Source organism: Alligator mississippiensis, chromosome 12 (assembly GCF_030867095.1).
Source record: "Alligator mississippiensis isolate rAllMis1 chromosome 12, rAllMis1, whole genome shotgun sequence".
Lineage (NCBI taxonomy): Eukaryota > Metazoa > Chordata > Crocodylia > Alligatoridae > Alligator > Alligator mississippiensis.
This window is the reverse complement of record NC_081835.1, coordinates 67,666,835-67,682,441: the sequence shown is the minus strand read 5'-3', so window position 1 is coordinate 67,682,441 and position 15,607 is coordinate 67,666,835. Positions and strand designations below refer to the sequence as shown.

The 15,607-nt window shown below is 46.9% G+C and overlaps 1 protein-coding gene across 6 annotated transcripts in view; it reads right to left on the bottom strand.

The window, feature by feature from the left end:
- The window catches only part of RALGPS1 (Ral GEF with PH domain and SH3 binding motif 1), a 217,256-nt gene that overhangs the window by 12,946 nt on the left and 188,703 nt on the right, over positions 1–15,607 (bottom strand). For all 6 annotated transcript variants that reach the window (XR_009455975.1, XR_009455976.1, XM_059715770.1 and 3 more), the window contains 3 exons: positions 3,805–3,931; positions 2,674–2,825; positions 437–488 (listed from right to left, as the gene is read on the bottom strand). Coding sequence is in view for 4 of the 6 variants with exons in the window: in XM_059715770.1 (XP_059571753.1) it covers positions 437–488; positions 2,674–2,825; positions 3,805–3,931 (331 nt within the window). In the remaining 2 variants the exon portion in view is untranslated. The remainder of the gene's footprint in view (positions 1–436; positions 489–2,673; positions 2,826–3,804; positions 3,932–15,607) is intronic.

Sequence of the window (15,607 nt, the reverse complement as noted above, 5' to 3'; positions counted from 1 at the left end):
ATGCTCTGGAACAGCACCCAGCAGCAGCTCTGGGGGCAAAAGCCCTGGGGGTTTCAAGATGCAGCTTTGTCAGCTCAGGGAAGGGATGCAGCTGGCTGCCTCTGTCAGGACTTCTGAGGTCCCTTCACTTTGCCTTACTAATGAGGCAGTACTTAGGGAGAGCAGATTCTGTTCCTATGACTACCACCTACTTCCCCTTACTGACCATGACTTTAATTTTGAATGGTCTCAGACTAAACTATGATACTTAGGTTGCATTTGTTCCAAAGGCTTTCTATTTCTAAAATTAGCTGATCAATGATTTGATACAGAATTTCCTGTTTCAGACATTTTCACATTACTGAAATATCCCCATTCTGGCAGTTGCAAAATAGCGTATTAGCACCAACATAAGCTGCAATTCTACGTGATGTGAAGACAATGAGTTATAACTCACCTTTCAAGCCCTGAAGACAGCTCCTCACTAAATTCTGAGCTTTCACTACTACCTAGAAAAGGAGGAATACAGGTAAGTGAACTGGTTAAGGAAATTTAAAATCCAAGAACCTGGATTCCTTGGAAAATTGTTACATGACAGCGTGGGAACTGCACATTCAAGCTATGTCTGAGTGAATGCAAACTTTCAAGATGAAGATAAAACCTGACACAGGAAGAAGCTTGCAAGCTCCTTTCCATTTACAATGCAGTTTTGATGAACAAGGTGGCTGCTGCTGCTGTGTTTTAAATATCAGAAATTTCAATATGTTCCTTTTTTACTTTTCCTTTCAGAACCTCCACGCTGCCAGGAGACACATCCGATCGTGCCTGCAAAGTGACTTGCGATAGTTTCAAGACCCCGACACGTAAACGAGCAGCTCTAGGAGGCGAGACCACGGCTTTCTCTCTATCAGCTGGCAGAGCGTACAACGGGGAGGATGCTCAAGCCATGTGTTCTTGTTTGAGGCACTGCAAATTAGCCAGAGCCCATTTACAGCTCTGGCCCCCTTAAATCACTCCTCTCTTGTACCTACCCTGGCAGAGCCCTGTGGCTGAGATACATATACAGAAACAGGCCTCGCCTGTCCATGGCTGACCTGCTAATGTTTAGTATATTCCCGAAAATCTGTCTCTCCACCCCACATTTATCTTTTGGTCAAGAACTTAGAAATAATTCTAGTTCCAAGATCTTATTGCTTGAGTGAAAGTCCTTCAGTCTCCTCTCTACTATACAGACAGGCTAGGTCACATAAGAAAGTGGCTTTCTATTGCCAACCCTACAGATTATTTGTGATGCATTCATTACTGCAAGACCCTGCTGACACCATTCTCTCTCCTGCAGAGTCCTATTGACCCAGATGAAGTTTCACACCAGTCAGAGCTCCTTGCTGCTAGCAAAGCTGCACGTGGAGGTAAGCAGAGTTTGACGAGTTAGCCTCTGGCTGAAACAATACAGACTTCCAGTTTGATGGGGTCATGAGGTGGCTTGGCAGGTGAATCTGGGACTGTGCCCACCAACAGTAAGCTTAAACCATCTGCAGCAGCACAGTGAGAAAGTCAGTTGAAAAAGAAGGACTTTTCAGCTTCTGCTTCCTCTGACTGTTCTCCCAACCCAGAGCTGGGACTCGGCTAGCAGGCCACACTCATGAATGCAGATGAGATGAATTAGGGTGGATGTTAGATGGAACTTTCTTGCTCTGAGGGTGGTTCAGCCCTGAACAGATCGGGGCGGGGTGGCGGGGACTGCAGTCTCTCCCGCGGGGGAAGGTGTTAAGAGAAGGTTAGACAAGGTTTTAGCCAGGGAAAACCCTTCCCTGGGCAGGGGGTTGCACTAGATGACCTCTCGACAGTCCTTCCAGCCCCATTTGTCTGTGATTCTAGGGCTAGAAACAGGGACAAAGCTTTTTATTTTGGGATCCTACAGTCTGTTGTCTATGTGAAATCTCCCAATTAACACTTTGTCCCAGGACAACAGCAGCTAATTCCAGTTAACTGCCTTTCAAGTTGAGTGTGTAAACGACTGTCCCACACCCGTTTTGATACTTGTCGGAGCCTGGGAGAATCAGCCCCAGGATAAACCCAATGTCTGTTTTTAGCTCACTGCAGATGGCAGGCTTTGGAAGGCACGCTGGTTTGAGGGAGTAACTTCCTCAAAACTGCAAAGTTTAATAAACCCCAGGTTACCTCAACCATAAGAGCATCTCTTATCAATGCTGCTCTTTCCCCTTTTTTGCTGCAGTTTGCTGAGGTGATGTTAGTTCCTACCCCATCGTGCCTTCATTATAAGACAGACCTAGGTTGACCTTAATTTGTTTTAATGAAAGCTAGCAAAACTTGCTAATTTTACTGTACTTTCTAAGCAGGTCTTTGCAGTAGGGGCATTCCTTTTGCAAATACAGCTCTTGGGCTAATCCTCTTTCGGCTGATGAAGAGCGTTGGACACACACGGCCTGGCCACGGGCAGAACACCCTCCTGCCATCTCCATCCTGTTCTAGCAAAACCAGCGCGAGGGGTGAGCATAGACCGACACTGCACAGAAGCCGAGCGTGCAACTGAGAAGCAGTTCAATCTACAGCACGGCCTGTCACAAAAGTACCGGTCTTGGCTCAAAAGCTTCTGCGCTTCTGCAGTGTGAGGGGCACCCCGAAGCCACAGACACGCAGGAGCAGGTACTTCGCCCGCGACACTGCTCTTACCTATGGAAATGCCGTTGGTGAAAACGGAGTTCAGCGTGTGGTTTCGGACGGGGCTGTGGGACTCGAGGACGCTGTCGTCCAGCAGGTGGCGAGGTCTCTCTGTCGGGAACGTCGCGCTTTTGCTTTCCACTACGCTGAACTGACACATCATGCTGGAAAATTGGGAGAGAAGAAAATGTGAATGCTCTTATGTAATCTGATAACATCCATTCACTCCTGCTTTTTCCACTCAGACTTTGTCCCACCACACAACGACCATAAATGTCAATAAGCTCTTAAGTAGCAGGCAGTTAAATGGGAGTTCTCACATTTTCCTACCACTTGTTCATATGCTGCTACAAATACCTTCACAAAGCCTTGGATTTCGGTGGCCTATACAGTCAATAAAGGTATCCGTGCAGATGGGAACGCATGCCTTTGCTTTTATTTGGTCAGGCCATTCACTGCCAGAAACTGTGTGATCTAGTGGTTACAGGCAGGTAAGGGCAGGAGACAAAGTGATCCTGAGCTAATCCATGGCTACACATTTCTCAGCTAACCTAACTAATGCGCAGGCACAGTGGGACCTGGGGACCTCCTCTTCCTTAATTCACCCACTTGTGGTGTACGTGGGAACCTTAACTGAAAAGCAGATGTTGTCACCAAGCTGCAATTTCCTGGGCAAACGGTGAAGAAAGAATATCTCTCACCCATACTCTTCAGCTAATGTAGTGCAAAAGGCCACAACTTTCCTGAACATCAGCGGGTGCCAAACAGACTGTGAATGTCCTTGGATGGCTTAGCTGAAAATCTGTTACGCACATCAGACATCCACCCAAGCCGAAGTGGAAAGGGTAAGAATGGCACTGCTGAGCTCTGCCAGCTTCTTCTGGCATTAGCAGAAGGCACAGCACCAGACCAGTGACAAACCAGTGCCAAGACATCTTTGGGGAAAACCCTGGAGCACACAAGCAACGCCTCAACCCTCCTGTGGCACTAGGAATGGGAAAGGGGGATAAGAGAGAAGCCATCTAAAATATCCACTAGCCTTCAAGATCTCGGTTTTGGTTTTTGTTTGGTTTTTTTTTGGGGGGGGGGGGGGTCGGGGGATTTTTTTCCTCCCTAATCTAACGGATGGCCGGTGGCACCCACTTGTTTCCCAGACTGTGGCTCTTCCGATGTCTTGGTACAGGAGGAGTTGGAAGGCTGGCTGCCACAGAGGCATCAGGACAAGTTGGTCTTCTGTTGAACCTCATGGTTGCTGACACCTCTAATGGGCCTAAAAAGAGAGATAAATGAACACTGAACTGATGCAAAGAACAGGAAGTCCAGGCCTGGCTTGTTTACTTGGGAGAAGGCTCGAAGACCTACCAGAGAGTCTCAGCAATAAGGGAGGAGATGGTAAAGCAGCCACCGCTTAAACCTGGGAGTTGCAGACCTTGTCAGGCAGCTGCATTACGAAATCGCAGTCCTGCCTGCTGGGGCTGCACCATCCAGTCCCACTGAGGATCCATCCAATTAAACCAAAATGGAAGTGGAAATCATTTTTCAAACAATCCTGTACATATTTTGAGTGACAAACTCCCACAAAATGTCTTGGCCCCTTCACAACAGCTGGATTCGCCAAAACATGAAACGTACGGCCTTAAAGCAGTTTGTACCTCGGGTGCAAGCAGGAATGTCTAACAACATATGTTCCGAGTTTGGTTCGCAGCCCTGTTTGACTGTAAACAGTTTGCTCATATTGACTCATAGCATAAGCATCTCAGGGAAAGTGGGGACTTCTCATGCAGCTTACAGCCAGACAGATGTGTTGCTTCTCAATTATCCGTAAGCTTTGGGGCTTGAGGAAGTCTCACTGCAAATTATTTTCTCTCATATCCCAGATTTTATCTGGGTCCGTGAAAGCCATAGTGACTTTGTCAAGCTGCTCTTGTCCCTGCTCCCAAGGCCTGTCTGCAAGCGGTCCTGGCTGGGCGGCGGGGAACACACAGCTTCTTCTCATGCCATTGGAGGTACATCAGTGCATTTGAGCCTGTTATTTGTTTCAAAGTAAACAGTTATACTTCACTCTCGAAATGTCTAGTTGAGCTTTAACACTAGTGACCAAGGCCAGTGATAGCCCTGCTTGTCCCCAGATCCAGCACAGCTTGAGCAGCAACAGGACAAGCTTTCCCACTGGTCACCAGAGAGCTCTCCTGGGGGGCATGAGCAGAGTTTAGCATCCACAGCCCTTTGCTCCCCGCTCCTTTGCCAGGACTGCCCCAAAGGGGTCAGTAGCAATGGAGGTTTAAGGATGTGAAAAGCCATGCCCAGCTGACCAACACCTAAAAAGCAACACCCAAAGCTTAGTGCCTCAGTGGGTGGCTGCTGGTTTAGGGACAAGACTGTGAGATGCGATGCACGGGCTGGGAACAGTGGGAATAGTCAGTAGCCATCAGAATCCACCTGGGGAGATCCTTTAAACACTGCTCATCTTGTGAGACGGGTTTGGAGAGAGGCTGGCACCAGGAACAGCCTTGCCTCTACCTCAGCCCAGCCAGTAGCATACCTAGGGGTGGGCGAGAGGAGCACCAGCCCCGGGCACTGACTTAGGAGGGGCACCACAACTGCCCCGCTCCTGCGGCGTCTGCCCCTGCAGCCACACGGCACTGCTCTTGCAGCGCAGCTGGTGCACGGACATGGCACGGCTCCTGCTGCTGCTGCAAGACCAAGAGCTGGGGTGGGCAGGGGCAGCTGGCAGGCCTGGGCAGGACTCCCACCCCCTGCTCCTGGACCCCAGGTATGCGGCCCTCCCTGCTCCCAGAAGTGCTCCCCTCCCCGCAGGGCACACACCCTGCCATGGAGCCCAGGAGCAGAGCCTGTCCCACCGCACCCCTCCTGCTCCGACCAGAGGACTCACTGCACAGACGGCACGTGAGCACAAGGCACGCTCATAACCCCTGCCTGCCCATTTCCAGGCTGCAGCCTAAAGTTATGCCAAACTGGTGCACTCCTGGAAAAAGATTATTGATATCTATATTACTCCATATCCTAGACTTGAAGACGTCACCATGAGCTCAGCTGTTGGTATTTCTACCTGCATTGGCTGCAACCCGTCAGCAACAGGGACACTGTCCCTTCAGTGGCTAATGTCAGCTGCAGGCCACGCTCGATTCTGTGGTTTAATGACCAAAGGAAGGTGCCTCCGGACAAGGGAGCATCGTAGAAGGAGAAACATGGAACACAGCAGAGAGGAAACGAACACACCTTTCAGACAGACCATCTAGATCACTGTCCAGTGGGTGAACACGAGAGATCTGCTATAGTCTGATTTTGTTTTCTATCTTTTCCCGTACAATCCAAATCCCTTCTCTTCGCATTTGCTCCTGCTACAACCTGTTTGCCACGTCCCTGAGAACTGGAGGAACTTAACACCCAGCTGGGTGAGGCACTCTGGCACATCACGGTCTTCTGTTTAAAGATCAAGCAAATCCCAGAAAATGCATTTTTAATCATTTCTTCGTCCAGAACTTCACCTACAACCACACGTGTAAGAAAGGTAGAAGGAAACAAGCTTTCTGAGTAGAAGGTTCTGCAGTATTTCAGCTAAAGGTTGATGGATTTGGGCTCCAAGACAACCAAGAATGCCTGCTCTGCTCCCAAAGTGCCATGGTCTCGTGTTCCTCCTGTGTCACAGTAGCTGAGGACAGATGGGAATAGATAAAGTACGTAGTATGTAACAGCAGGGCTGTGTTCTGGACAGGTCAGCATGCTCACACCTCTTTGAACAGATGGTTGGCCGACAGGCAAGGGCCAGTAGTCTGCTAACACTCACGTATGTTTTGCTACGGCCTTTCACATGAAGGCTCTGTCAGACTTTCCTGCAGTCAAAGCTGAAGCCAACAAGATTGTCCCAAAGGAGGCTCTGCATTGCTTAAAACTTTCTGATTTGAAAATTTCCCTCCACCCTCTTGTGGATGGCTCCACAAGAGAGCTGTCCACACATGCACACACAGATTTGCAGTGCTTTCCACCAGATGTTTCCAAATTATTGGCAAATAATAACATGCCTAAAAATGCTGAACTTTCCCACCTCTCCAATAGCTCTATTCCCTGGGCCGGGCCCCAGCACAGAGACTCAAAGCCCTAGAGGAGAAGCCCCAACTTTAATGTGCTTGTAACTTCAGAAAACTGAAGCGGGGTGGAAAAAATGTCTCAGCATAATTTCTAAGCTTAACAGAGCTTCTCTCAGGTCATGATCACGGCCTGTGAGGCACCAAAATCCCTACTGGCGTGTCCCTGTGCTGCCCTGCAGGTTTGGTGACGGGCTTTTCTTTCAGTTTTTCTGGTGTCACCTGCAGTCTCATTCAACCTTTTCTTTAGTACCAGTAATTGGGTAGCACACTGAGAAAATCTGATGCCTGTCATCTGATTATATTAAATACTCATAAATGCGTGAGCACACAGACCACAAAGTGCTGCTGAAGAAACCATAACACATGGCCGAAACTAGAATCAGGGACCTCAGTACAAAGTCCCCAAATGTTACTGGAGTACTGAACCAGAACTTCAGTGCAGATATACTGGTATAATCATTGTTCTCTGCCTTTATGGAAACGCATGCACGTGGGGAAGAACAGAATTCAATGCCTACAAATGCAATAAGGCAATGCACGTAGACAAGTGAATATTTCTGTAATGAAAAAGGGGTAGGGCTTCTTTAGGTAAACCTTCTCTCTGTGCTTATTACAGGCTGCCTGCTGCTTCCAGCCACGACACACTGCAAGCACGCCATCTCGCGCACCAGCTCGGGCAGCGGACTGCCTGGCTAAGCAGCAGCTCGACAGAAAAGGACCTGGGGGACAGGGGACAATAAGCTGAATGCGAGCCAGCAGTGCGCCCTTGCTGACAAGACGGCTAATGGCATCTAGGCTGCCTTAGTAGGAGCACTGCCAGCAGGTCAAGGAAAGTGTTTCTTCCCCTCTAATCAGCACCGGTGAGGCCACATCTGGAGCACTGTGTCCAGCTGTGGCCCCACTACAGACAGGATGTGGACAAGTTGGAGAGTCCAGCGGAGGGCAACAAAAATGGCTCAGGGGCTGGGACGCTTGACTGGTGAGGAGAGGCTGAGGGACCTGGGCTGACAGTCTGGAGAAGAGAAGCCCGAGGGGGATTTAACTGCAGCCTTCACCTCCCTGCAGGGGGGCTGCACAGAGGATGGAGCTGGGCTGTTCTCAGTGGGGGCAGATGGCAGGACAAGGAGCAATGGGCTCAAGCTGCAGCGAGGGAGGTTGAGGCTGGATATTAGGAAAAACTCTCTCACGAGGAGGGTAGTACAGCACCGGAACAGGCTCCTGAGAAAGGTGGTGCACTCTCCACCTGGGTAGACAGAGCCTTGGCCGGGATGATATCGTTGGGACTGGTCCTAATCTGAGCAGGGGCTGGACTAGATGCGACCCCCCGAGCTCCCTTCCCGCCTTGATCTTCTAAGATCCCACGAGAGAGTGCGACCGCTCAGCAGGGAGGATGCTTTCAAATAACGGTGCTTCTCCCCTGCACGGGCCCGGACAAGGAGCGAGCTACTTACTGTAACTATAACCAACTGAGCAACTCTTCTATTATGAATCTATGGCCACCCCACTATTGTTAGGATAATGGGGTGTACGTACCGAACATTTGGAAAAAGCCAAAATGGTCCAGCAAATCTGCCCCTCAACATACCTTAAAGTACAAAGTGACAACACAGTAGTTTATTGCCGTAGGAGTTTAACAAAAACAGATCTGATACATTTCCCTTTCAACCTGAGGAGCTAGGTACGTTTTATTTTCTGAGCATGAACAGATTTAGTTGTAGCCACAGTACAGCCATTCAGCTGAACTTCAACATTTATAGCAAGTTTCCTAAGATCTCTGGAAATCGTATGACAGCTGAGGATGAGGGCAGGTGATGGGGATTAGGAAATGGGTATGTAGCTCTTCACTTTAAGGCAGCAGTTTTAATTTGGCCACCTGGTTCATAGCGAGTGACCAGCGTTGATGTTTAATTGGTCTTGTGCAACGAGATGATGGTCTAATGCCTGTTCCCCCCCAAATGTCCATATCTAAGGGCACCATCGGTAGAGGGGGTCTCGAATGCACAGGAAACAACTTACCCTAGAAATAGGACAGGGAGGGGTGGGGAAGTCTGGGCAGTTGAGTGAGCTGTAAAGGTATGGACAGACATCTCATCTGACTTAGGACCAACTGTCCTGGGGTTTGACCCTGATCAAAATAGGAGCGACACAGTCATTTTAGGCAGTGCCCTTCAAAGCCGCATTGCTGCTGCTCTTTTGCCAGCGGGAGCGCACAGTCGAGCAGACTTGCTCCTGGAATGACCCGTAATAACTGTACAGACGTAAACAGGATGTCCTGGGAAAAAGTACTAACACATCCCATCTGGCATACTTCAGAGGGTCTTGAAGTGGGCAGGGGATGTGTACATCTGTATGCTCTGGGGACACAGCTTTCTCTAGGGACAAATGCAATGTCTGTTTATTGTCTAAATGTTCTGCGAACAAGCGGGGTTTTGTCTCCAGCACCTTTTACCACCACTAGACCAAATCAAGCATAAAAGAAAGTTGTGCCTATCTCTGTCCAGGAACCACATGGGAGAGGCATCCCTTCTCTTCTCCTGACCGTAGGATTTATATTGATAATTTAGAACCTTTTTGAGTAGAGGTGGTTTCAGTAGGCTTAGAAACAAAACAAAACTAGAAAATATTACTTTTTTTGTGTTGACTGTAGCTAATAAAGCTCATGGTATCAACCCACTAAGTACACATGTTCACACTGCCACGTTGCTGATCCTTTATACAGTGGCTAGAAAGGCAACACTTGAAAATCAAATGCACATTGACTTGTCTCCTCGTATTTCATCTGTATAGAGGAAAATACAAGAAGATAGACTTTCAAACATAGCCCATAACAAACCTGTTTTGAATTTCTTCAGTAATTCACAATGTATATATTAAATGTAACTGAAGCGATGAAGCCAGGAAAAGTTACATTAACTCTCCCTGTTTCGTGTTGGCTTTTATTTAGAGGGAATGTTTTCAGGGAAGCCCTCTGCTAACACTACTCTATTCAAATACAGTTACTGACAGAAGTAATACGAAGATGATTATCTGGAAGCAGGCACTGAAAGTAACACGCAGGGCCAGATTCCCTGCCTGGTAAGAGATGACACCTGTAATGAAGGTGCGTGTAAACAATAACCAAACTCGTCAGGGTGCGCTTCCTCTGCTTCTGTCCGAAACCAGAGGCACCAAAACTAACGGAAGCTTTTGAGAATGCCGAGCCTAGATTTTAGAAATGGATAATGGATTAAAATTTGCACATTTATTTGTGCCTCTACAAGGAAGAGCAAAAGCCAGAAACTTGCCTATGTTGCATGGCCGCTAGTACCGCTAAAAATAGCAAAGAATATCCAGTAGCAATATGACTTGTTGAATGTAAACTTTTTAACAGAACTGGAAACATGCAGAAGTCTAGGACATATCCAAAACACAAATCAAAGAATAAAATGCATCAACTCTAAACTAAAGCTAAATACAACCTAGAATGATACCTTAAGAAAGAAAAACTGCCAAGAAACTAGATAAGCATGTTAGAAATCAGAAGTTAGGAGTCTGCTCCATCTGATAGGAGTGTATCTGTATCTGTACCTGTTGAGAAGGAAAGGTAACATTACTGTTATATTTTAGCTGGGACAGGATGGCAGCTCAGGGGCTGACTGGCCCCAAGAGAACGGCGCTTCTCAACCTGTTCAGACTCGCAATAGCCCTTGCTAGACTCGAGGCACCTCAGAATATGCCGCTCTTATCTTTCACTTGTTTTTTGACTATGAAAAATAATAGAGCACTTCTGTTGAAAGAAGGTCAGGACGATCACAACGGGGCAGGACCACGTGTAGGTGTTTGCACATGCAAGAGCAATTTGGAACACAATTACCTGGGATACCTGAGAGGACTCTGACCTGCGCATAGATAATGTCTCAGCGAGGTAAGGAAACTGAGGCAGGGAAATGCATACGCTGTACAGAGTTTCACTTTTTTTGTCTGGATCTACGCACCTCATTACCCTGGAGGACAGACAGACAAGGCAGGAGCTCTGACAACGGATGTGCTTAGGCTGCAGGGAGCTCTGGGAAGTCAGCGCTGGCCCGGGGGGCCCCGTGCAGCCGCCGACTCTGACCCAGGGAAACGGGAAGAGGACACGGCGCTAGGATGCTGCGCCCCACAACAGCAGCTTGCTGCATGCTCCTATCTGCCAGGGCGGTGTGTAACACTGCTTCTCACAAAATTCCTGCCCTTAAATTTTGGTTGAGACCAAGTGATTTTTCCCCCTTGTTCCCCTTACATGAAGTCATCTGCTACTGAAAAGTTTCCTCTTTGTTCTCCTTGGCTCCCATCCTAGTGCATACTGTTACCATGATTGCTATTCCATCATTACGCCTTTCACGGGGACAAAGCACTTTTAGCAGGATTTTCCAGTTACCTGGCAAGGAGGAAGGCAAGTTTGGTTTTCATTAGTTCTCAGCATCATTGTCAAGACTATGCTGACATGTACAAGAAAATAAAATATAAAAATATTAAAACATTATTAAAAAAGCTGTTTACATTGGGGAGCTTGAGACAAACTCAGTAAAATGCAATAAGTGCTGTTTAAAGGACTGTGGCAAGAACATTTGGAAAAGTTTACACGTATCTTCAGTATCCCAAAGGATCACATTGGTTTTTCCTTTGCATAATTTTTCCATGAATAATCTTTCAAATGTTATAAACGAATGTTACTTTTGCAACCCTTTATTAGAACGTACGAATACTGAAGGTCTCTAGCATAAACAAGGAGCTGTAGTCCATTATTTTTCCTCCCTAAAATTCACAAATAATCCAGAAAAAATATACATCTAGCAAGACCGAAAGGTGAGCTATAAGCCCTACGCCGAAATAAGAGGAACAGTGATGAAGTTTTTAAGAAAAGAAGGAAACTCTCAACTGTCATTTTCAGCATGTGTTTAAGAAGTAAAATTGATACGTACCAACTCTGTTTGCTAAAACTTAGTGTTGGCATTCAAAGCCACACAGGTCTAGGCAAAATTTGGCCGTTGCAACTACAGCAAAAGCCAATGGACTACAGGCAAAACTCTCCAATATGGATCAAGGAACAGCTGCAAAGCAGGCTACAAGTAATAAATCTATTAAAATGGAAAAATGTCAAAGATGGCACAAAAGGTAAGTTGCCAAGGGTAAGTTATTAAAAACAAAATGAAAGAAGCCTGCCATCCCTCCCCAAAGTATTTCTTATTCCAGGATTTGTTAAATCCTGCTAAAGCATATGACAACCAAAGGGCCAGTAAGTTATGCCTAGTCTTTGAACAGACCGATCCAAGATGAAAACAAATATTCACAATCAACTGTCGATTAAAGAGGCATGTTTTGTTAGGCTCTTCTGAACTGCCTGCTTCATCCTAGAGGCAGCATGTCAGGGAGCCGTGACAGAGGATGGGCGAAGACGACTTCTGTTGACATCTGAGTCAGATGGCGGTGATATTTTTCTTAAAGTTATGTGATGTCCTCATTATACAGGGAACAAAAAAGGAATTATTGTTCTTTTCCCCATGAGATCTCTCTTATTCCAATCAATGGAAATCCGGCAAAAGAACAGTAGGAACAAAACAAATGCCATGAATCATTTGGAAATTTTCCTTACTATTTGTTTTTCCTCTAGGGATAGCAACTGCCATACACAGGATCTGAGCCGAGTCTCTTACTTCAACTTAACAGTGTGGCAAACACTACATGATGCAGGCCATGATGCAACTAATATATCAGTTTGCTATAATACTTCCCCTTTTGACATCCTAAACTTCAGTGGTTCCTCACCTTTTTAATTTGTTTTCATCTGAAGCAGAATAGGCTTGAACTCTCTCTTTCCAGCATCACAATGCAAATAGTTGAGTTTCCCAGAAAGAGCAGTTCTGCTCTTTCTGGTCTGATCCCTTTTCTCACAGGCAGGCTAGCGGATCCAATTTTATCACATGCTTCCTGCTTCTAATCTAGTCAAAGGCTGTCTTGTTACTGGGTTTTTTTGGTTCCCGGAACAGTTGGTTTTAGCCTCCCTGATTTCCAGACGGATTTTACCTGCTACAGTTAGTTCTGTTTGGTTGGCCCTTTTTTGTTTCTAAGTGATCCTTCTGCTTATCTATAGCCTTGGGTAGATTTTCAAGCAAAATGCATGGGTTAGCTTTCTGAAATAATCAGAAGGCCACTTCAAGAAAGTCTGGTAATGTTCTTATTCTTTCCCAAAGAAGATAAGTTATGATTAGTGTAGAGAAAGCATTTCCTTCCCCAAAGTCAATGGCCTTCATGTTTTTGCTCTCAAAAGAAAATTGATTTATCTTATCCAAGCAAAAAAAAAAAAAAAAAGAAGAAGGAAAAAGAGAAAACCTATAAAAGAAAAAACTTGAGGTACATGCTGTTCTTTTGCTTCACTTTAGCCTTCAATTCCTTTCAAATATGTGGCATTTAGGACAACTTCCAGATTCCATAATTTAGAATCTCTTTTATGTTCATGACTCCAGAATATATTTCCCTCCACATATGTTTATTAAATTATAAGACAGTCTATTTAGGAATTTCTCCACCGTCCTTCTACCTCTTGCACGTATCGCATCAATTTGTACTAAGACTATTTTGCACTAAGTTACAAAAAACGGTCTTTGCCAAGAACTTCTGGAATGGAGGCACAATAATTTCCAGCATGGTCCTCCTTCCATAGGCTCTTTGCATTATTTATACTCATACTAGTTAAACTCAGAAATTTAAAGAATAATCTCTAAGAACTGTAGATTTTTGTTTACTGCTGACATTAAAACTGGGCCAATCTTTTCTAATGCACTTAAGTAAGATGAAAAGCAGTCCCTCCAAAGGAAATGTAAAGTAATTAACCCCCGTGCCCCCTCCCCCCAAGATTCCAGGAAAAACGGGTTTTTTTCCATGTATTAAAGTAAATGTCACAGTCCTGCACTGTCCCTTACTGATCTCATGACAAATACAACACAGGCGGGGCAGCCCTGTTCACACCATGGAGAACACGTCTCCCAGCGTGACAAGGAAATCAGGCCTGGCTTCCCTGCTGAAATGGCCTTGCTGAACCCGCTGGCGCTTACATGAGAAACGTCAAACAAAATAGGAAACGGACCTCTGGGGTGTCTTCCAGACAGCATTCAACCTACCGGCCTGCAAGAGGAGGATCGTTTGTGTCACAACCAAATTAAGTAGTGTCCATGTCACAAACAAGTCAAACCATTCAAAACAGTTTTTTTCTGCACTAGGTTAACTAAGGGTTAACAATAATGATAGTAACCGCTTTTTTGCTGCGCATGTCAAAAAGAGATTTATAACTGCGACACCAACATGAACTAGAACTTAGCCTTCTGTGCTGTACGTAAATCATTGTAATTGGTCGGAATGACAGGGGAGTGTCCCTCTGAGAACACCCTAGCAAAGACCGCTAGATAATTGGCGATTCTAATTACATTTATGACGTGGCGAAAAGCAATTGGCTAGTACACAAATAAAACCTGTCTTCACTTCCGTGAAGAACGGGAGACCTCCGCACACACACCTGAAAAACCTCTGAACGTATGCGTGAGAATAACTGACAAATTGATCGCTTATCAATCTCCCCCGTCTCGACCTTATCAGACGTAAATCAATGACCTGCCGGCCCGATTTTTTCTCCATTTATCTGCCCGACTGACGAACTCTTATGCAGACCGACCCATGACCTACGAACCTTAAGCTGTAACTAACCAAGTATCTCTGACCTCCGCTATTCACCACCTTGACGGCGTGAGTAAATAATCTTGCTTTGCAACCGATCAGCGTCTGCCTAATTAATTCTACTCCAAGCATCACAAGTACCCGCCTGACGGCCTTCTAAGGCCCTGGACCCTTACCTGCCCGGGTGGGAGTCAGGGAGAGCTGCTGGCCGGCTGCCCTGGGTCCCGACAGTTTGCACAAGGACATGGTGGCACTGACCGGCTGGAGGAGCATATGCTCAGCCTTGCAGAGTTCCCACTGAGGCCTGTCTTGCTGCTGCCGCCTGTGAGCTGGACCACGGACCGATCACGTGCACCCGCATGTGCTGCAGAGACACCCTGGGAAATGTTCCCCTCGACTCACAGGTGTGATGTTTCCACCCTTCGATTTCAGCTCCAAAGATTCCAACAATTAATCCATCTTTGTCCTGGCCGCTCTTCTAAACACGGGGATCTTGTTTCCAGTGCTCGCGCCGGGCATTGTGCTGCTGCGCAGAGTTTGCTACCAGCCCCCAAGCTAGCTACTTTAATGTAAAGAAAGGGTATCTCCGTATCTGCAGTCACTAGGGGAGCAGATATGGGTGACTGGTGCCCCCTGAGACCGGGGGGGGGGGGGGGGGGCAGTTTGTGGGCAGCAGCGTTGGTGGCGGGGTGGTGAGCGGTGACCACCCACCAAAGCCACCGTTGGCGGCAGAAGCCAGAGGCAGTGCCAGCAGCTGCTAATCTTGGGGGGGAGATGTGTCCCCCATGCTCCCCTTACCAGTTGCCGACGAGAGCAGAGATGGCAGGAAGCTGTTAATCTGGAGTTCAAAGACATGCATTAGCCAAACTTGCATAAACTTCCTAAAAACAATTCTTCCAGGTGGTCACTATGACTCAAACAAGCATGGGATGGGAATCAGATCTTTTGCCCCCTTGCCTTGACAAATTCATCAAGTTCCCACGCTGCATGTTGGATGAACTAGCAAGTGAAAATGAGACTGGCTTATGCGGAGGAGCCAATTCCACGCAACAAAATGGTTAAAAATCAGCGGGGCCCTGACACGGCTTTGGCTATGCCTGCCTCTGCCGAATCCATTTGGCAACTCTGCTTGGGGAAGCTTGGGCCCC